General features: G+C 40.0%; 1 protein-coding gene across 2 annotated transcripts in view; it reads right to left on the reverse strand.

Annotated features, from left to right (window-relative positions):
* LOC126272321 (uncharacterized) overlaps window positions 1-22,175 on the reverse strand; it is a 974,015-nt gene that overhangs the window by 11,179 nt on the left and 940,661 nt on the right. For both annotated transcript variants that reach the window (XM_049975103.1, XM_049975104.1), the window contains exon 14: window positions 7,516-7,618. In XM_049975103.1, the coding sequence (XP_049831060.1) occupies window positions 7,516-7,618 (103 nt within the window). The remainder of the gene's footprint in view (window positions 1-7,515; window positions 7,619-22,175) is intronic.

Raw genomic sequence — 22,175 nt, forward strand, 5'->3', positions numbered from 1 at the left:
TTGCACTAAGAACTACAGCTTGACAACTAAGAGCAGCTAATGTATTGCTGTCAAAAATACACATACACTCAAACACTGTAGCGATATCGATAGCAAATGTCAGAGGCACGTTACATATATTGTTGGTGTGTTAGACTTGGTTGATGTGTTGTATATCAGATAACCACGATCAAAGACTGCTTACGGTCGTACAAACAGACCTACTTAAATATTTTAGTCAGTAAGTTAACAATAATATCTGAAGTAAGAAAAAATTTAAGAAAATATTGAAAAATGAACAAGCTTGAGAGTATCGTTTTGGCAGTATTGTGCGTCCAGTAACGTGTACCCAGAAAATAGTGTCGTTTGTACTCTGAATATTGTGCATGTTTATTACCTATCATCACAACTTACTCATTTTAGCGAAGACAAAGTGAGGATTCTGGCCGCTTGTCAGTAATAATATAATTAAATTGAAATTGTATTTCTATGAAGCACTCTTTTGTAAGAAACGTCAATAGTTTAGCTTCAGTGTGTCTATTTATAGCATCCAGACATCGATGATCTATGATATAAGACATTCGCTAAGCCTGGCTCACCAGTAATTAATGGTTTGTTCATTTTTCAATACTTTGCGAAATTTTTACTTATTTCTTATATTATTGTTAATGTACTGTGTACAGTAGTTTATTATGTCTGTTTGCACGACCTTAAAAAGTCAATGGTCGCTGACTGACTTATATACAACACATCAACTAAGTCTGGCACACCAGCAATGCCTCTTACATTGGCTATAGATTATCTTACAGTGTTCGGATGTATATATATCTTTGACAACAAAATACTATCTGCTTCTCGTTGTCAAGCTGTAGTACTTAGAGCATATGATGTTGGAAGTATTCACGTTACAGTGAATTCATTCACAATGTAATAATGGAATATAATGTCTAATTTGTACGTGTAGTGAAAAATAATTTGTCAATTATGACATATAATACATAGTATCACACATGTAACTAGTAATTTTGCAAATGATATGTTAATGTGAACTGTGTAATGTGTCACTCACTCATATATGGTGATGTATGGCGACGTGATACTTTTCCACGTTGGTTTTACAGGTACTTCCAGATGAGAAGTCAAGGTAATTAGCTGACAGCAGGATTTAAATAATGATCGTCTACAGTACACTCTACTTTAGACCATATTTTTTTTATTAAGAAAAAGAGTTTAACTGCCTCATGTGTGGTGCGTTTAAAATTAATAATAGCTCGAAAATGATTTAGAATATGGAATAGAAACGGTAAAAGCAGTTTGTTACTGTGATGCTGCTGATAATTTTAAAACACTGGCTTTGCCACATAACACAGTAAAAAGTCGTGTTCTTCATTTGGGACATGTCGGAAAAAAGGAATGAACTATGTACTGGTAAATTATCAGTATTATTCTTGGTGTGTGAAAGAGAGTACTGATCGAACAGATCTTAGTCAACCACTAATTTTTATTCGTCGAATAATGGACGACTTTTCTGTACCAGTACATGAGCAGTTACTCGCTTTAGTTCAGTTACTCAGAACAACGGGTTTGGGTGTTTTTAGGGCAGTGCTAACAAAACTGATGGTTTCAAAAGTACTCTGCAATTTGCGCCGATGGTCCATTGGCTACGGTCGGAAGCGAAAATGGGTTAGTTGGTTGTTGTTGTTGTGGTCTTCAGTCCTGAGACTGGTTTCATGCAGCTCTCCATGCTACTCTATCCTGTGCATGCTTCTTCATCTCCCAGTACCTACTGCAACTCAAATCCTTCTGACTCTGCTTAGTGTATTCATCTTTTGGTCTCTCTCTACGATTTTTACCCTCCACGCTGCCCTCCAATACTAAACTGGTGATCCCTTGATGCTTCAGAACATGTCCTACCAACCGGTCCCTTCTTCTAGTCAAGTTGTGTCACAAACAGCTCTTCTCCCCAATCCTATTCAATACTTCCTCATTAGTTTAGTGATCTACCCATCTAATCTTCAGCATTCTTCTGTAGCATCACATTTCGGAAGCTTCTATTCTCTTCTTGTCCAAACTATTTATCGTCCACGTTTCACTTCCACACATGGCTACACTCCATAAAGATACTTTCAGAAACGACTTCCTGACACTTAAACCTACACTCGATGTTAACAAATTTCTCTTCTTCGGAAATGCTTTCCTTTCCATTGACAGTCTACATTTGATATCCTCTCTACTTCGTCCGTCATGAGTTATTTTGCTCCCCAAATGGCAGAACTCCTTTACTACTTTAAGTGTCTCATTTCCTAATCTAATTTCCTCAGCATCACCCGACTTAATTCGACTACATTCCATTATCCTTGTTTTGATTTTGTTGATGTTCATCTTATATCCTCCTTTCAAGACACTATCCATTCCATTCAACTGTTCTTCCAAGTCCTTTGCTGTCTCTGACAGAATTACAATGTCATCGGCGAACCTTAAAGTTTTTATTTCTTCTTCATAGATTTTAATACCTACTCAGAATTTTTCTTTTGTTTCCTTTACTGCTTGCTCAATATACAGATTGAACAACATCGGAGAGAGGCTACAACTCTGTCTCACTCCCTTCCCAACCACTGCTTTCCTTTCATGTCCCTCGACTCTTATAACTGCCATCTGGTTTCTGTACAAATTGTAAATAGCATTTCGCTGCCTGTGTTTTACCCCTGCCACCTTCATAGTTTGAAAGAATTCCAGTCAACATTGTCAAAAGCTTTCTCTAAGTCTACAAATGCTAGAAACGTAGTTTTGCCGTTCCTTAATCTTGCTACTAAGATAAGTCGTAGGGTCAGTATTGCCTCACGTGTTGCAATATTACTACGGAATCGAAACTGATCTTCCCCGAGGTCGGCTTCTACTAGTTTTTTCATTCGTCTGCAAAAAGAATTCGTGTTAGTATTTTGCAGCCGTGACTTATTAAACTGATAGTTCGGTAATTTTCACATCTGTCAACACCTGCTTTCTTTGGGATTGGAATTGTTATATTCTTCTTGAAGTCTGAGGGTATTTCGCCTGTCTCATACATCTTGCTCACCAGATGGTAGAGTTTTGTCAGGACTGGCTCTCCCAAGGCTGTCAGTAGTTCTAATGGAATGTTGTCTACTCCCGGGGCCTTGTTTGGACTCAGATCTTTCAGTGCTCTGTCAACCTCTTCACGCAGTATCGATCTTCGTTGGTAAGTTAAAGAAAAAGAGATTAAATTAATTAATTTTGTACTGCCTCATACATTAGGAAGCACTATAGGGAGAAAGTGGCATTGTTGTCCGCAATGAAAGATATGACGAAAATTAAAACTACCATAAATATTTAAATATCTCGTTAATGTAAGTACTAGAATCTGGGACAAATAAACAAAAATCAAAGTTTTGGTAATCTATGTCTTAAGACGTTTACTTTTAGGGACTAGGCAGGTCTCATTACCAACACCGACTGTCAGTTATTCCTCAAATTGGCCGGTGTGGCTGTGGCTGGATCGTCAGGACACCGCGTTGTTCGCGTTGGAGGGGGAAGCATTTGCTGGAGGTGAATGTGTCACGAGGCACGCTTTGCCAAGTCTGAATTAGATGGTCCCAAAGCTTAATTCTGGAGGAGACATTCACCCGTCATGCACAAGAACTGGGGTGCACGTAAATATTGTAAACCTTGCTTATGAGGGTGAAGCAAACGTATATGTTAGGTGGATACACATTGGTCTTAGAAGACGTCAACAACTGGTGTTAGCTTACGAACGACAATACACTCTGAACATTGCAGTATATTGATTCTTACCTAAGAAAAACGAAAAGTTTTACCACAGCTTTGATTGACTGATACTGAAGTGTGTCTTTCCTCAACCCTTCAGTTATTTATAGGAAAGCATGCATCTGGTCGACCGGGAGCGTGTGGCCGAGCCTGTCGATTCATCACTAGGGAACGTGGGGATTACAGGCAAAGGACTACAGCGTTGGCTATACTGTGCATGCATAATTATGTACAGCCATAAAAGTTACTGCCAGGCAGCTTAAATACGCTATTATGGTTAAGATTATCAGATCAGTATTTTAGAAATTCAAATTCCATTGGACCTAGTCTTTGCCTGTAGACATTTAGAAATCTCTGCAAACAGAAACACAAGGCTTATCTACACCGATGCTTCGAACAACGAAGCAAAATGACAACTGAGTTATGGCTCTACGAGGAGCGTTTCTATGCACCGAGACACATCAGGACATCCAGATTGTTATCCTCTTCGATACCAGAGTAACGCAACAACTACTGAGATAGCGCTACAGTGAACGACGCTATCATTCGATGGCCTATGACACAATTAACCTGGTATGCACAACACCAGATGAGGTGCCAACAGCCGTTACTTTTGAGGGAGAGAAAAATCCCATTTGCAGTCCTTTTAAAGCTTCTCAAACTATTAATACTAGAGAAGTAGAATGTAGAATTGCAACAGTCATCATAATACAAAGGCCGAGATTATGACAAAATTAACCAGGTAACAGATGACTATGTTCAGATGCGAGAAACAATAGTGCAGAAGATTCGAGAACATTATACTCCGTATGATGTTCGCTAAAGCAAAAACTATCATACTGGCTTGGTAGTACTTCCATTTTGCTACTGCAGTAAAGAACAGATGTCACTCACATCTTCTTTGGTTATCAGGTAGATGCAATACTACAACTGTTACAATGTATGTTCGATACGGACGGCCCTCCTCTAATTTCTACAACTATTCTGATATGTCTAAAATATTTTAAGATTATTCTATCTATTCTAGTCATTTTTGATTGATGTGCAGATGACCTTTTAATATGACGCACTTGACCGGAGTTTTAGAAACTGTGCCACAATTTTGTTGCCTCCTTTCAATATTTATATAGAACTTCGAGGATAAGAAAAATTTGGGAGTGTACTGTCCATATTAAGGGTCGCGTCTCCCTCGCATATCAAGCGAATTAAATTCGACAGATATCATTATAATTTGAATCCAGTGTACAATTTCTTGTGGTATATGTATGTAGACGTAGGTGTCCAACTGATTCTTGAGTACTGTTGAAACAATTAGCAAACCGGATTCACGGAAGAGATCGATACATTTCATAAATGTAATACCCTTTTCTTCAAGTCCATTATTTCACAGCATCAGAGACACACGTAAATAAAATAATGAGGTATACTTAATATTAGGAATCGACTGTGTCAGTAATTTGCAATATCGGATTACTCCCGCATTTCACTGGAGTCCTGGTACATGTGGAAGAGCGAGTTCTAACATTCTGCGTGGTGTCTGTTTGTTCTAAGTCGTGTCTCCCTACCACTTTCGCGCAACGACGCTCTGAGCGTGTTTTTTAGGGAATTGACCAGTTTGAACCTGGGACCTGTTGCTGGTAAGGAGACGTCAGACCACACATGCCATGTAGAGTTCAGAAGAGTTCAGTGAGACTAGCGATGATATAATCAAATACTTAATGATTTCAGCGTGAGATCAACTGCAGTCCCTGTAAAAGAATCTTAATATTAACTAAATTTAGTGGAAGGGGTTCAAGGCTTTCCTATTTTTAGTTAGCTGGTAAAATAACGTCGAAAAAGCAGTTAAGTTTACCATTGGAAATTTTATTCTACTCACAAAACATTGCTTATAAATTGCACTGTGTGTGTGTTGGGGCTCATGGGCGCTCAACATCGAGGTCATCAGTGCCCTTAAATTGCACTATTGATAAAAGGAAATATTTTAATACAGGATGATAAAAACCAACTGCGTTCAACAAAAATGTGAACGAATGTTCCCTAAATGGGTTTCCAAGTTGTATAATGGATCGAAGGCTGACCTACGCCATAAAACATCTATAATCTAGATTTATGTTAAGTTTCATAAAAGAGAAAACTATCAAAATGGTCTACAGTGACCCTAAATTATCTTTAATTACTTATTTAACTTGTCATAAATTACAGTGGCTGATGTGGCTTCTCAATAATTATATAACAGAAAAATCATGGCGTTTCAGATTTTAACTTACATAGCAAATGTGAATACCATGAGCTTTAATTGACGATCGACACTAGTATTACGCAAAAAGGTGGGGTACCAGATGAGACTTCTGCAGTTCTGAGTGAAGCTTAAAGCGTTGTTATGCGGCATCGCGTGCGTTCATCACCTTGTCGTTGGTTAGGCAGTGTCAGGGGGCAGCGGGCGGCACAGCTCCATCCACCTCGCCGTCTCGGAAGCAACTCTCTCCTAAATTCTCCTTAATACAATTTACCGAAGTTGGTTTAAAAAAAAACTATCTGGCTGTGTTTTCAACTGACCAATCAGGGTCTCAATGTTAACCTTAAGCTCTGCCCGCAAAATTCTGTCTATTTAATGAGAAACATCATACTTTTCGTGGTGGGGCAATGTTTGTAACGTTTGCAACGTAACAGAGAAACGAAAAAGTCTCACGCTAAAACTTGCAGGTGGTGTGGCCCTTTTAGTGTTGTCGTAAGATCTATACTATTATTCTGGAGGGCTCTACCTGTTAACATGGGCTGGGGGGTGGTCCTGGTGGTCGGTAGGCGTTGTGGGTGTCTGTCCCTTATCGCAGGGCATTCTAGCTTAACACGGTTCTGCTCTCGTCTTCTGTTCTCTATTCTCCCGTCAGAACTGCGTCTGTTTCATGGTGGGAAGGTAAGACATGCATTTAGGAGTTCTTGTGTTAGTCTGTGGTATTCCATTTGCTCACTGGTTGATCGTATTACTTTGGTTAATTTAATGCCAGGATTTATTTGGAGCTATGTGACATACTGCTGGACTTGCTATCATGTCAGGGTTTTCATGGAAGGTGTTGGATTTGCCTGACACCTTACAGAGTCAATGTATTTCAGATTCGAAACCTATATAGAAATAGACGGAGTGCGTTTAGAAAAGTAATTCAATTTCCAAAGCATGAAAAAATTTACCCAAACCGTGTTTCGCACATCAATAACTGTTGTCTCACAATAGCGTGGTATTGTGACACGTGCATAGTTACACTTTTTTTTCTTTTTGTCTCAGGAACATTGTCCTAGAAACATTACCTTTTTGAATCTTTGTATAATGTGATATACTGTATATCAAAAGGTTGGCCTTAAAGTTGCTTCTGATATTGGATTATTGTCTTAAAGGATCCACAGTAAGGAACAGCAACAAAATGGCTATAATTCAGCGATGACATTGTCTTCAGGTAAATTAAAAGGACAACTGTATGATGTACATAACGATGACGAATGTATATTAAGTTTAGTCTGACGTTCCTGTGCGATAAGGAGTTTACATAATCACTTCTGAACATTGTGTGCGTGTAAAGCCACGCTTAGTACATTCCTGGCGATATTCAGAACGTGACACTGCTACAACGTCAGTTCCTGGCTACCACTGACATGTAAACAGAAATACCATGAACACGTCTCCAGGAAAAAGAGTTCGATGATTTATATTTCCCCTTTCGAGATCACCACAAGTTGAATGAGTGAAAGCAATGGTTGACGTACCTTGTTTCTGTGATTGTATCCGATCATTGTTGTCCTCCTGAATGGATTAGTGAAGTTGAGATTCACGTCCTGTAGATTGTTCGTATATAGGTCAAGGGCAAAACTGCAACAGAAAGCATTTGTGTCCAATTACGCTTCATCAAAATACTCACAATCTAAAACGCGACTTAAATAAAAAAAATTTCAAGGGAGTGCTAGTACCAGCAGGGAAGCTGAAATGTGTAAACAAAACTGGTAATTGTAAGAGTATTTAAAATTATGAACGACAGTTACAGCAAAAAATTAGTTTCAGGAAACAATGCAGAGGAACAACGCAGCTGTAGGAAGGGGCAGCCAAGTACAGTTGTCATATTTACATCAAGCTTGTAATTCAAAAAGCTAATACAGAAAAGAATGGAGTCAAAGGCACATTTAATTAGAAAGTTAATATAGGAAAGAAAGCAATCAAAAGATAGATAATGTCTCAAATACGAGAAAATATAAAGTTTTAGTTTATTTATAGAATATAACAAATCATGTTTCTAAATACACACTTAAATTAAAAGTTTGAAAATTAACGGCAGTTATAAACATTAATCATGGTTATCAGGATCCATCACCATTGTTATCATTTGTTTGTGAACCAAATAATCCAGGAATCTAAAGCAAATGTTCCACTTCTTATTATCTCAAATAATGCTTCAAAGTTGTTATCTACAGACGACTGGACACTAATGCCACTAAGTGAAACTAATTTAAAAATATCTGTATATATTATTCGTAGCCAACGGATATTGTTTGGGATTTTAAATCCCAAATGGCCAACAATGAAATAGCCGAACAAGTAATTGATTTTATATATGTGGGTAACACATACAACAATTTACAGATCATACCGTCGCAGAGATTATTAATGAGATACAATAAATTTAATGTAATTTATTTTACAGAGGAAATGTGTAAAAGTAAAAAAATCTAGCTGCGGAATATAGGCCCTAATGGAATACTTACAAGAGGAAAGCCTGAAACACGGCCAACGATTCGGCTCATATTTGGTAGGTTGCTTTAAAATGAAACACTCTTAAAATGTTTTGGCTAGATACCCACTCGTTTTTTGGGAAAACCACTTCTAAAGTTCATGACGCGCAATCAGCTCAAAATTAACGAGATTGATAGATAACTGAAAACTAAGCATTTCTCCTGAAACACACATTTCAATACGTTTAGAGAAAATGAGCTGTTACGATTGCTGATTAGGTAGCGATACGGTAAACGCCGTTCAACGAAAGGGCCGCTGGGTAAAAAACGAAGACTAGGGAGCAGAGAATCTGTGTTCGAGTCCCAGAAGTATCCTGCAGTATTTTTTATTTGTATTTATTTCGCATCGAATTTCGTAAGAATAGAGAGATTAATGAGGTAGGAAACCAATAAGGAATAATGACAAGACAGGCAAATAAACTTCTCGATCGACTTGGATTACCGAAAAATTCAAATGTCAATGTGCTTCTGAGAATCCAGAGGGAATTGCACAACTGCACGGATGCAATAATGATTCATAGCATAATTCGTGAACACGTTTGAGTACCATAAAAATGATTCAAATGACTCTAAGCGCTATGGGACTTAACATCTGAGGTCATCAGTCCCCTAGAATTAGAACTACTTAAAACTAACTAACCTAAGGACATCACACACATCCATGCCCGAGGCAGGATTCGAATCTGCGACCGTAGCAGCAGCACGGTTCCGGACTGAAGCGCCTAGAATCGCTCGTCTACAGCGACTGGCTTGAGTAACATATTTTCAGGTGATGTTATCATATGTGTGACATGTGAAACGTCCCCTTAGAAAAATTATACAAGACTGTGCTTAAACTGACACACAATATTTTTAGCGCAACACAATCTGACTTTCAAAAATCCCTACAAAAAATGGCCCTGACTAACATTAACGTATACGTTTCACAAATCGCTTACCTCACAAAAATCGTGGTTACTCGAACTACTGCAATATTGCGAGTGCCACTACTGCCAGCTAAATAAAAGATTCAAACTACGGAAGGCACTAACTACTGATAGGGATAGTTAGCAAATGAAAGATTTTAATAGAAAACAGACAATGTATTTACCTTAATATCATCAAAAGTCATAATATAGCAGTTCATGACATCCAGTCTTACAAATTTCAAAACTCCGCCATTTCTCTCCCCACATCCCCCACTGCTGGCGGCTCACCTCCAACTGCGCAACGCTACGCGCTGTTAACATCCAGCTGCCCAACACTACAATGGCGAGTATTACAACAATGCCAACCAGCCACCAACTACACACAGCACAGCCAGTGATTTTCATCAGAGCGCTACGTGGCGTTACCAATATAAAAAACCTAAACAGCCCACTTACACATGCATCAAAATTAATTCCGGAAAAACGATATATTTTTAAATGTAAAACTAAACTGTTTTCCTCCGAATCTTCGGTAGGTATGACGCAGTTGGGCGAAGACTGCATTCATTAGATGTTCTCGGTGTTGCCAGTGTACTTGCTTCGAACGGTTTTATCACAAGTACCATCCGTATAGTAGTTCGAAGGAAAGTGAGGTCGTGGAAGAGACTGAGTGAAAAAGGCAGTATAGGATGACTAGGATTAAAATTTTAATTCTTTACTGATGCAATTTGTTTCATAAATTTATTTGCCTACCTTTTCACCATTCCTAATCGAGTTGCTTAACTTCTGAAACCTCTTATTGAAGCTAATTTCCTTACGGAAGAGAACAAATGAAGAAAAGAACAAAACACTGCAGAATACATTTGCAAATGGAACACAGGTTTTCCGGTACGGAGCCATATCCCTCCATCGTCGACCAGCGGCGCAACACTGTTTACCGTAATGGTACATTAACGGCACTCTAAACAGTTTCTTTCCTTGATTTTTAGGAAAACGTGCGCTTTAGGATCCCATGTACGGATGATGAAAGTGCTTAATTTTCGATTATCTAAGGATGCCGTCAAATTCGAATTGATTGCGTGTCATGAACTTCAGCGGAGGTTTCCTCAAAAAGGGCTGGGTATTGAGCCAAAATATCATAGAGTCATAAAATTTACATTTACACAAGTGAACTGCCAAATCGGTTGGCCGTGTCTGAGGCCTTCTCCCTATTAGAAATCGCCTCTGTGCACTGAAGTGAGAGCTAATCTCCACGTCAAAATCATGAATCAAGAATAAACAGCCCATACACTATTTTCTTCCTGGAGTAGTTTAAAGAATATAATTTAGAGATAGGCCGTAAAACAATATTGACACAAAGAAATGGTGCATAAAGTGCAAATGTATCAACTACAGTTGTAACAGAATGCTCTTACGAGGTCAAAGAATAGGCTACCGTACCGTAAAACGTGGTCTACATTGACGTCAAAAGAGGAATTAGTGAGAAAAACGTTATTGTTGACACTGAACGGTTTGACTAGCGGAGTATGGGAACTCTTCCAAAACCGCTCACATATAAGAACGATTATGAAGATAATCTTAAGCTGTAAAATTATTACATGACCTTTGGTAAATGTTACGATCGCGATTATCAGTAAATAATGGTTCCTATAGGTACGTTAGCAGCCTAAATGTGAAACACTCAAAACTAAGTTTTCATCACTAGTACTAGTTTTCCTCTAGATTAGATTAAATTCAGTTTCTGTTCCATAGGCGCAAAAATGAGATGATTGTCATGGGTGTGAAACATTTCAGAAAGAATAAAACAAAAAAAAAAACATAAATATTTGAGTACAGTACTTGCTACCCTGATCATTTGTCAGGTGATTGTCAAAATAGGTGAATACATTGCAGTAAACTTTATCTGCTAATATTTACAGAATCAATGCAGTGTCAAAATCAAACATCAATCAATTTCATATTACAATAACCACTATCATTTCAGACATTATGTCATAAGGATTAGATTTCTGTACACCATATAAAACGATGCATTAAAGTAACATTTTTATATATTGCAACCCCTTTGTTCAGTGGAATGCTGTAAATCGCGGTATAAGGTGAGCGTGCTACAAATCTTTATCATTTACTCGCTCTATCTAAGTGAGAAGGTGGATATGCGAACGGCTTCGTCACCAATACAAAATCCGAAATTTTTTCGAAATTTTAACAACTACTCTTCCGTACTAAAGCAGAAAAGGGTTCCTAAAAGGAGACATACACACGCGAATAACGAGGGTGAAATAGAACTGATACTACTTCACCTCTGTTAGCTAGGAAGAAAAAACCTTGTCGCCTTCAAAACACGTTAAAGGGAGGAACACACACCGTAAGTGAATTGTACACTACATTCAGTAGCGAAAAATACTTTTAATAAGAATCTAGCTGAAGAATCGTATTGTGAATGCAATATTTGTAGAACCTCACCAATCATAAGGCTTTATTGAACAGTGCAACACATCTGGTGGTCATTCTTTTAAATTTCAATTCGACAAAGACAGGTAGAAAGTCAGATGACAATTCCACTCTTTCCTCTTTAATATTTTAATACTATCAACTGGTCTTCTTACAGGCTTACGTGTTGGGGACGATACATTATTACGATGCTGTGTCTGGCATTTGCCTATACCATTCAGTTACTTTGTCGAGTCATTTATACTAACTTAATGAATGCAGTCTCGCGAAAAATAATCTCTGAAAAGTGACAGCTCAATTCTATGCTATAGTTCTGCGGTTCATCAGAAGAGTATAGAGCTATTCAAACTTTAATGCCCAGGATTAAGAGTATATATGTTTAGTAAACCGTTTAATTGGATTGCCGCGATTCGAATGACCGATACATGCATACACCGGATTTGGACATCATGAAAATTGGCTGCGAGTCAGGGCATTCCCACGTAGGCTTGCCTCGCTGTCATGGTTGTAAGACCGCTATGTGTGTGTTAGCTTCCCTTTGGTTGCTTTGGTTTCCTTCTTTCGTATTGGTCTTTCGAGTAATGTTTATGATGCCTAGGCGGTCAGCCCGATTTATTACGCATAGGGAGGTGAAAAATTTCTTTGTTCCCTAACTTTGTTTAACAGGTAGATTAAAAATAAAACATGATGTAGGGCTTGTAATTTCATCATTTGTTTTTATAAACAGATATGAAAACTAATAAAATTACTGGAAGTGTGCAGAGCATCATCTGTCACAGGCCCCATTTTGTTAGAGCCTCATTTATGAAGCTTAACATAAAGCTTTACCCTCTACCAGTAGAAATGAAAAACATAGGCTGCACTCGACACAGAGGGATGGGAACTGATTCTGACATTGTAGAAAAGTCAGTTAACTATTGCAGTGCATTTTACTGTTGAATGATTTTTCCAACTTATTATTTACAACAGTTGCTGTATATTTGATGCTACAGTAAGGACGTCGTTGTAAGCAGAAGTTCAGTGATCGAAACGTTTAAGTAATAAAGATTTACCACGTCAGCAGGTCTCAACTTCCTGAACTATGACGTTCGTCATGTATTTGTAAACTCACAATACACACACTGTAAGCGAGATAAAAAAAAGTAACAAAGCAGCACATTATACCAACATAGAATGCTCCACACAACTGACCACGAAGAGAAATAAAAACTGACACACCACGAAGGAGTTTGCAAATTGGTCACAAACTGATATTCATATACGAAGTGCGACAATAAAGTCATGAGACTGATTTTCTTTGCAAGATGTGGCAACCCTGCAGGCTTGGGTAGGCACAGTGTCTTTGACCTTGGTCTATAAGCTGCTTCTAGTCCATGCAGCGCATCAATGAAACTGCTCAGTCGTGAGTTGTGTTGTAATAAGTTAACACACGTTTGAGTGTCTTGTCACAGAAATGGAACCACACAATATACTAACTCCTTGCTGACACTAATTCAATTGTTGATGTGTTAATTTATATCCTACTTCCAGGTTAAGTCTGGAGGTTCCAGTTCACTTTCAAGCATTACCGTTTCCTTTACAGCGTCTTCTGTTGACCTATGACTATATTATGTGGTTCCATTTCCGTGACAAGAGACACAAACATGTGAACTTATTACAGCACAACTCACGACTGAGCAGTTGCATCGATGTGTCGCTTGGACTAGAAGCAGCTTGTAGACCAAGGTCAAAGATATTGTGTCTATTAAAGCCTGCAGAGTTGCCACATCTTGCAAAGAAAATCAGTCTCATTACTTTATTGTCGCACCCCATAGGTATCGATGAAAAACGCAAAATTATAATCTTTGGTGGCAGTAGGATGAATGTCTGACGCAACAGCGTAATTTCACTGCGCAAACGGCGAAGATAGTAAACAATGGACATATCGACAGCAGGGCATAAAGTCTTCGCGAATTTCGTTCCGTGTACCCAGCTCGACAACAGCTTTGCCTCGCTTACAGGTGAGTGAACAGTACACTGATCAGCTAGAACATTATGACTGCCTACGCAATAGGCGCTATGTCCAACTTTGGCACAGATAACAGTGGCGAAGCGTCGTAGCATTAAGCAATAAGGCCTTCGTAGGTCATTGGAAGGAGTTGAAACCACATATGCACATGCAAGTCACCTAAGTCCCTAATATTCTGGGGAGGGGGCGAAGAGCTCTGACACCACGCTCAGTCACATCCCAGATGCGTTCGATTGGGTTCAGATCTGGAGAGTTGTGGGGCCCAGTCCATCAATTAGAACTAGCCACTTTGTTCCTAAAACCACTCCATCACACTACTGGCGTTGCGATATGGCTCATTGCCTTGTTGAAAAATGCCACTGCCATAAGGAAACATAAGGGGGTGTAAAGGTTCTGCAAACAGAGTACGAAACTTCTTGGCCATCATGGTGCCTTACACGAGCTCCACTGGAACCATGGATGCCTTTGTGAATGTTCCACAGAATATAACGGAGCCGCCGTCAGATTCTCTCCGTACAGCAGTATAGCTGACAAAGAACTGTGGCTCTGGAAGACGACTGATTAAAGCCCTCCCACCAGCATGATGAAAAAAGTACCACAATCCATCAGAGCGTGCAAGGCTCTGTAACTGCGTCGACGTTCAGTGCCGATGATCACGTGCTCATTCCAGTCCTAGTTGCCGATATTGTGGTGTCAACAATGAGACACGCATGTATCGTCTGCTGCGGAGGCCCATCGTTAGGAATATTCGGGGCTGTGTCTCCTCAGATACTCTTGTACTCTGCCCAGCATTAACGTCTGATGTTAGTTCCACCACAGCCTACCGCCTCTCCTATTTTATCAGTTTGCCCAGCTTGCAACGTCCGACACCTGTAATGATGGGTAGCCGCCCAGTCTCGAGACATCCGGACTTGGGTTCACCTGGTTTCGCCATGAATTGAAGATACTCCTCGAAAATCCATCAAATCATGCGGTTTATGGAATGCTCGTGTCGAGCCTCCGGTCCATCACAATCTGCCTTTGTCAAACTTAGTTTTTGCGCCTTCCCCATTCTACACACGGATATTACACGCAACGTGCATGTGTCTGACTGGCAGCCATTCACTACCAGGTGATGCTGCTATCGCCTGGATGGGTTTATATCGACAGTGGGTAGCTGGTTATGATGTTCTGTCTGATCAGTGTGTATCCAGATGTCGGCGTCTGAGAGAGAATCTATAGTTGGACTTAAACATTCTGTTTGGGGCAATCGGTGAATCGCTCGACATTTAAATAATGCAATGCCATTGTTCGATGATCTTGTTGGGAATTGATGAACCATTGTGTGGAGAAGGAAGTGGTCGACCTAGAGAGACGGTAGAACGTGAGTACCGAGCAAAGAGGTATTCCGAGTGCCAGGTTCATCACTGTCATCGACCAGACGTGCAACTGTGGTTTCAGTGGCCCCGAGGACCATTAATAGGTGGCTCACAGAAAGGAAGCCGAGCTCACAGCGATTCTAGACTGCCATTGATCTCTGAACACCAACAAGCCCACTTGCAGTGGCGTCGGCCGCATTGACAGCAGTATAACTGCCTTCAGTGATGAGCCTCGTTCGACCAGCCCCGTTCGGTGACCAGCTAAGCTGTATTGGAGGCGCCTTACACAACGACGGAATACGAGGAGTGATGGTGTGAGAGGCCATTTCATTTCACAGCATGAGTCCTTTGGTTGCCATCCGCGGCAACCTTACAGCATAGCGGTATGTCGACGGTACTGTACGTCGTGTTTTGTTGTCCCTCACGTCAACCTAATGCCTGCTCGCGAACAACAAGAGTTTGTACTACATGACTTCATGCTTGCTAAATCATACCTTGTACACCAAGGATGCCACATCGCACCTCAATTGAGGACGTTTGGAGCATTATCGGCAGGGCCCTTCAACGAATTTGGGTTTTTGACAATCTAACGCACCAATTGGACAGAATCTGGCACGATACCCCTCAGGATACACCCAACAACGTTGTCAGCCAATGCCAAGCAGAGTAACTGTTTGCACAACGACCAGATGTTGACCAATGCGTTATTGACTAGCTAAAATTGTGAAAATCTTTCTCTCGAATAAATCAGCCAATTATTCTGAAATAGTAATTACTTGTATGCCTGTACATGTACATCACTTCTATCTGTTTCCCGGATGATTATTTGGTGGTGCGGCGCTCTTTATTTTGGCCACTCAGTGATAAGTGACGCCCTGGAAACCGTCTCAGAATCTTTGCAACACTTTGTAGGCGCATTTACGTTACGTTTACTGGCTGTACGTGTTATCCTATACCACTCCTCGCAGAAACGAAGCGATTTTCACCGTCCCTCTTGAAGTCGTGAGAAACGTCTTAACAGAAATAAGTATTGCGTGTAGCAGCCGACAAATTCTGATTTTGTTTGTGCTTCTAATTACAATTTTCATACAGCTCGAAAGGTTTATAATAATTACTTCCTTCCCTATTACTTCGATATTTCCATATTTAGTATTACGAACGTTGCGAATCTCTCGTAAAAACACATCCGTACAGAAAAAGATGGCCATTTGACCATCTTCTTCTGTGCGGATGCACAAGCAGTGCCCAATCTCTTACGGGAATCGGCAACACGCCGCGACCAATGAGTGTAATGGGCAGGGGCACTATGAATATAGTGCGGGACAGTAAGTCGAGAATGTGGGTCTCACTGGGAAGCGGGCCAGAGATAAGTCCCCGCAGTCGAACTACCCTCTGTGTTCCTGGTGGCTCAGATGGATAGAGCGTCTGCCATTTAAGCAGGAGACCCCCCCCGGGATCGAGTCCCGGTTGGGGCACACATTTTAACTGTCACCGTTGACTTATATCAACGCCTATATGCTACATGCTATATGCATTTCATTGTAACACTCTAAAGTGTCTGTTTAAGAGTGAAAATCGCAGCAACAGACAATTTGTGGAAAAGCTGGCTGGACACATACGCAAAACCTTACGTGAATTGTAGTTGGCAAACGGCGAACGTTTCAACATCGATGACCTTTGTTTGTACATGATGCTAGAGTCCATTGTAAACTCAAGTATAATAACATCCCACCTTTAGAAAAATTTATGAGAATCGGTCCATTTGAATAATTTAAAGAGACATCGTTCGTACACCTAAGACATGAAGCTGTTGTGATATTGTTCTGCTAATTCCACCAACTATATGTCACACATAAGATTTAAGTCTGTAACCAATGTTACTGATTTCTTAAGGTATCGGCAAGAAATTAATCAAATATGATTACTACATAATTTCGCACAAACGATCGACGTTGAATGTACATGTAGATAAAGATGAAATGAAATATTAACCTGGCAAAAACCGTTGTTGCAAAAGTGATAAATGCAATAAATTCTTTTATAGTAGATATCAATAAAGGGACAACGTATAAAGATATATTGGCATAATAGTTCGCCTTTTCCTAGCTAGCGAACTGCAGGTTCCCAAGAAGTAATGATAGTGCTATAGCTGATGCTAATGCCAAAGCTGATGCTGATGCTATTGCTGATAACATTGCTAGCAACATACCGAATTAAGGCATCACCAGCATAACCCAACCAGCATGAGAATTACAGGGATATTTGTAAGGTGATGGAGTATGCCTTGATGAGAGCAGTTACATTTCAATCAATCACTCGTCACATCAAGGTTGGTTCGCTGTCGGAGGTTATGCGTCCATTTTGGTTGACGAAACTTATCCCGCGACGTGGACTGCTTTTTATAGAAAATCCCTTGCATCATGACAGTAATGCTTTCATTTATTCAAGTGGTGCAGTCCGTTTAAAGATTCCTGACTATATAGACACTTCCTCGTGTCCTTCACGCTTGGAACCGCTATAGAAACACAATATAACAGGACCTCTGTGGTTTGTTTCACGTCAGCTCAGGATATTTTGGTTGGATTGTGGGAAAGATTTTCACTCTTGGAAGACTCACTCTGTTAAGTGCAGTGGGCTAGTTTTGCCAGTTTTAATGCACGTATTGATATGAAGACTACTCTGTGAAATATTAGTTTTCACCAACATACACACTTATTCCTTTCGAATCACTGTATGGATGGGAATACTTCATACTGTATACAAAAAAAATTTATATTGGTAACCGAAATCTGTACTCAATCAAAACACGATGACAAAATTCCCCGCTGAAAGTTCTTCTTGTACCATATGTTAATATTTCTTTCCGTTCAATTTGCTGCGCGTAGCACGAAAAGTTGCATGTGCTCCTGTGCTAGATGTTATCCGTGCCGTTTCCAACTGATCCTTATCGAAGGAGACGAAGAAGATTTCTATTTTCTGCTATAAAATCGAGTGCTTGGAATTTTATAAGCAGCTTTTCATGAGGTATAAGACGACTGTATTTCAACGCCTACCATTTAAAATGATTTAGCATTTGTGCTACAAAATTTGAACCAGTAGTACCTTCATTTATTCAAGCTGTTCTTCTTCATACACGCCCGATGTCCCTTCTTGTTGTGACATTGTATGGATTTCAACCACTAGGGCAATATTCAGTTACGAATAAATATTTATTCTGTGTAAATCACAAGAAGATAACTTCACATTATTAGTTCTGATCAAATTTTTTCATCGTCTGAAATGGTGGTACACTATAAACACAGAGTGATATTTCATGATAATAGCTGCAATATATAGCCTCAACAGTGATTGGTCAAAATGGAATCTGAAATTATCTCATTGTGTCCTGGACTGAATAAACCATTTGGCAGTTTATTTTTCGGTGGCTGTATCTCCTGCATACCTCATGTCAAAAGTTTTAAAACTCTGTTATGAACAGAATAATTGTATTGCTGTCAATACAGGTTCCAAATGTCCTACAAATAAACCGAATTTGATTGAACTACAAGTGAACATATTTTTACTTCATACTTTATACAGAGTGTATCATAATTAATGGCGTAAACGCATACAGTTGAAAGTGCACGATACTAGAAGCAAAAAAGTCTCAGTAAACATAGGGTCAAATATGCGTACCCTAAGAACTACGAACAATTTTTCATCTTCGATACTGTGAAACAAATCTCTTCTACTGCAAGTTCTTTGCTTTCCATATTTTGGGTAGTGGTAGTATGGACCAAAATAAGAAAAAAAGTCTAGCAAATTTGTGCTCTAAAATGCATACCTTGAAAGTTACGAGCACTTGAACATTAGAAGAGTTGTGTTTCAGATTAGCAAAGATGAACAAGTGCTCACAGCTGTTAAGGAATGCATTTTAGAGTACATGTTTACTGGACCTTTTTTTCTTGTTTTGGTCCATACTACCAGTTCCCAAAATATAGAAAGAAAAAAACTTGCAGTAGAAGAGGTATGTTTCACAGTATCGAAGATGAAAAATTGCTCGTAGCTCTTAAGGTATGCATTTTAAACCCCATGTTTACTCAAACTTTTTTGCTTCTAGTATCGTGTACTTTCAACTGTATGGGTTTACGCCATTAATTATGATACACACTGTTAAGGGTAACTTAAAGGTATTTGTACTACAAGGTGTTTCAAAAATGATCGGTATATTTGAAACGGCAATAAAAACTAAACGAGCAGCGATAGAAATACACCGTTTGTTGCAATATGCTTGGGACAACAGTACATTTTCAGGCGGACAAACTTTCGATATTACAGTAGCTACAATTTTCAACAAAAGATGGCGCTGCAAGTGATGTGAAAGATATAGAAGACAACGCAGTCTGTGGGTGCGCCAATCTGTACGTCGTCTTTCTGCTGTAAGCGTGTGCTGTTCGCAACGTGCAAGTGTGCTGTGGACAACATGGTTTATTCCTTAGAACAGAGGATTTTTCTGGTGTTGGAATTCCACCGCTTAGAACGCAGTGTTGTTGCAACAAGACGAAGTTTTCAACGGAGGTTTAATGTAACCAAAGGACCGAAAAGCGATACAATAAAGGATCTGTTTGAAAAGTTTCAACGGACTGGGAACGTGACGGATAAACGTGCTGGAAAGGTAGAGCGACCGCGTACGGCAACCACAGAGGGCAACGCGCAGCTAGTGCAGCAGGTGATCCAACAGCGGCCTCGGGTTTCCGTTCGCCGTGTTGCAGCTGCGGTCCAAATGACACCAACGTCCACGTATCGTCTCATGCGCCAGAGTTTACACCTGTATCCATACAAAATTCAAACGCGGCAACCCCTCAGCGCCGCTACCATTGCTGCACGAGAGACATTCGCTAACGATATAGTGCACAGGATTGATGACGGCGATATGCATGTGGGCAGCATTTGGTTTACTGACGAAGCTTATTTTTACCTGGACGGCTTCGTCAATAAACAGAACTGGCGCATATGGGGAACCGAAGAGCCCCATGTCGCAGTCCCATCGTCCCTGCATCCTCAAAAAGTACTGGTCTGGGCCGCCATTTCTTCCAAAAGAATCATTGGCCCACTTTTCAGATCCGAAACGATTACAACATCACGCTATCTGGACATTCTTTGTGAATTTGTGGCGGTACAGACTGCCTTATACGACACTGCGAACACCTCGTGGTTTATGCAAGATGGTGCCCGGCCACATCGCACGGCCGACGTCTTTAATTTCCTGAATGACTATTTCGATGATCATGTGATTGCTTTGGGCTATCCGAAACATACAGGAGGCGGCATTGATTGGCCTCCCTGTTCGCCAGACATGAACCTCTGTGACTTCTTTCTGTGGGGACACTTGAAAGACCAGGTGTACCGCCAGAATCCAGAAACAATTGAACAGCTGAAGCAGTACATCTCATCTGCATGTGAAGCCATTCCGCCAGACACGTTGTCAAAGGTTTCGGGTAATTTCATTCAGGGACTACGCCATATTATTGCTACGCGTGGTGGATATGTGGAAAATATCGTACTATAGAGAGTCCCAGACCGAAGCGCCATCTGTTGTTGACAATTGTATCTACTGTAATTTCGAAAGTTTGTCTGCCTGTAAATGTACTGTTGTCCCAAGCATATTGCAACAAACGGTGTATTTCTATCGCTGCTCGTTTAGTTTGTATTGCCGTTTCAAATATACCGGTCATTTTTCAAACACCCTGTATATAAACGACTATTCGCCAGTCAAGAATAACGCATCCAAGCAAACCTTTCGTTGAGTGTACGGATTTACTTCCCTCTAGACTGGATGTTGGTTTCCAGTATTACCCATACAGACAGATACGTTGCTAATGTGTAACTGGATTTTACTATCGGATAAAAATTCCGTATAGGTAACAACATCATCTTCAAAACCTATAACTCTAATAATATTATGGCCTCTCAGACAACAGTGTGTTACGTGAATTGTAATGTTTATATTACTTTTTAACGGGCAGTAAGGGTTTTTTTGTTTTTGTATATTATAAATCTTCATTCACGATAAGGTGGTTCCTTGAAAAGTTGTCAGTCCATTGGAAAGGCTGGCTAAATATCTAAAAGCAACAGCCTTATATGTGAGGGCAGGCTTTCTCGGCGAATTTCATATATGAAGTTTTCATGGGTTGTCAGCCGAGTAGCGTCGTCGTCTCGTAGCAACGTTTCGATGGAATGCGTCTTCATCATCTTCAGGCGAAGTGACTGCCCAAATATGATGGAGACACATTCCATCGAAACGTTACTGCGAGACGACGACGCTACTCGGCTGACAACCCGTGAAGACTTCATATAAGCAACATCCTTCCTTTTGTAGGATTCATTGTGATCCCGAATCAAAACATTTTTGAAAGTTCATAGGATAAAAATATCAATGAAGATCCGTAACCAGCCACAATATATCACATGAATTTTGTGCTACACGTTTCGAGGTTTAACGTCTCATCTTCAGACATTTTCCTTCTCCAGCATCTGACTTGATGTTGACGTTTGACAGTACTGACTGTAAATACGTAAGTAAACGTAAGGGTAATTGAATATTAACACTTTAGTGACTGGGGTGTTAATATGTCTGGACAGATCATATTAATTAATTACAAAGTGACTAATTTCACTATTGTAATGTGCTATCTCGGAGTAGGAGCTACGTTTCATTACAAATTATACGTTTCAAAAGGCTCGTCTACCAGTGGTAGGAACTTCGTCTACAGATTGTGTTGCAAACCGTGTTCCTAACTCCACGTACCACACATGAATGTCGGTACGGAGGAACTGTTGAGAGGGAGATGTGGAGTCCATGCGAGGTGATGACGTGGCATGGCACCGGGCCAGGACATGGGGACGAAGCCTACTGATCCGTGATCTGCTGTGCTG

The sequence above is a fragment of the Schistocerca gregaria genome, chromosome 5 (genome assembly GCF_023897955.1).
Source record: "Schistocerca gregaria isolate iqSchGreg1 chromosome 5, iqSchGreg1.2, whole genome shotgun sequence".
NCBI lineage: Eukaryota > Metazoa > Arthropoda > Insecta > Orthoptera > Acrididae > Schistocerca > Schistocerca gregaria.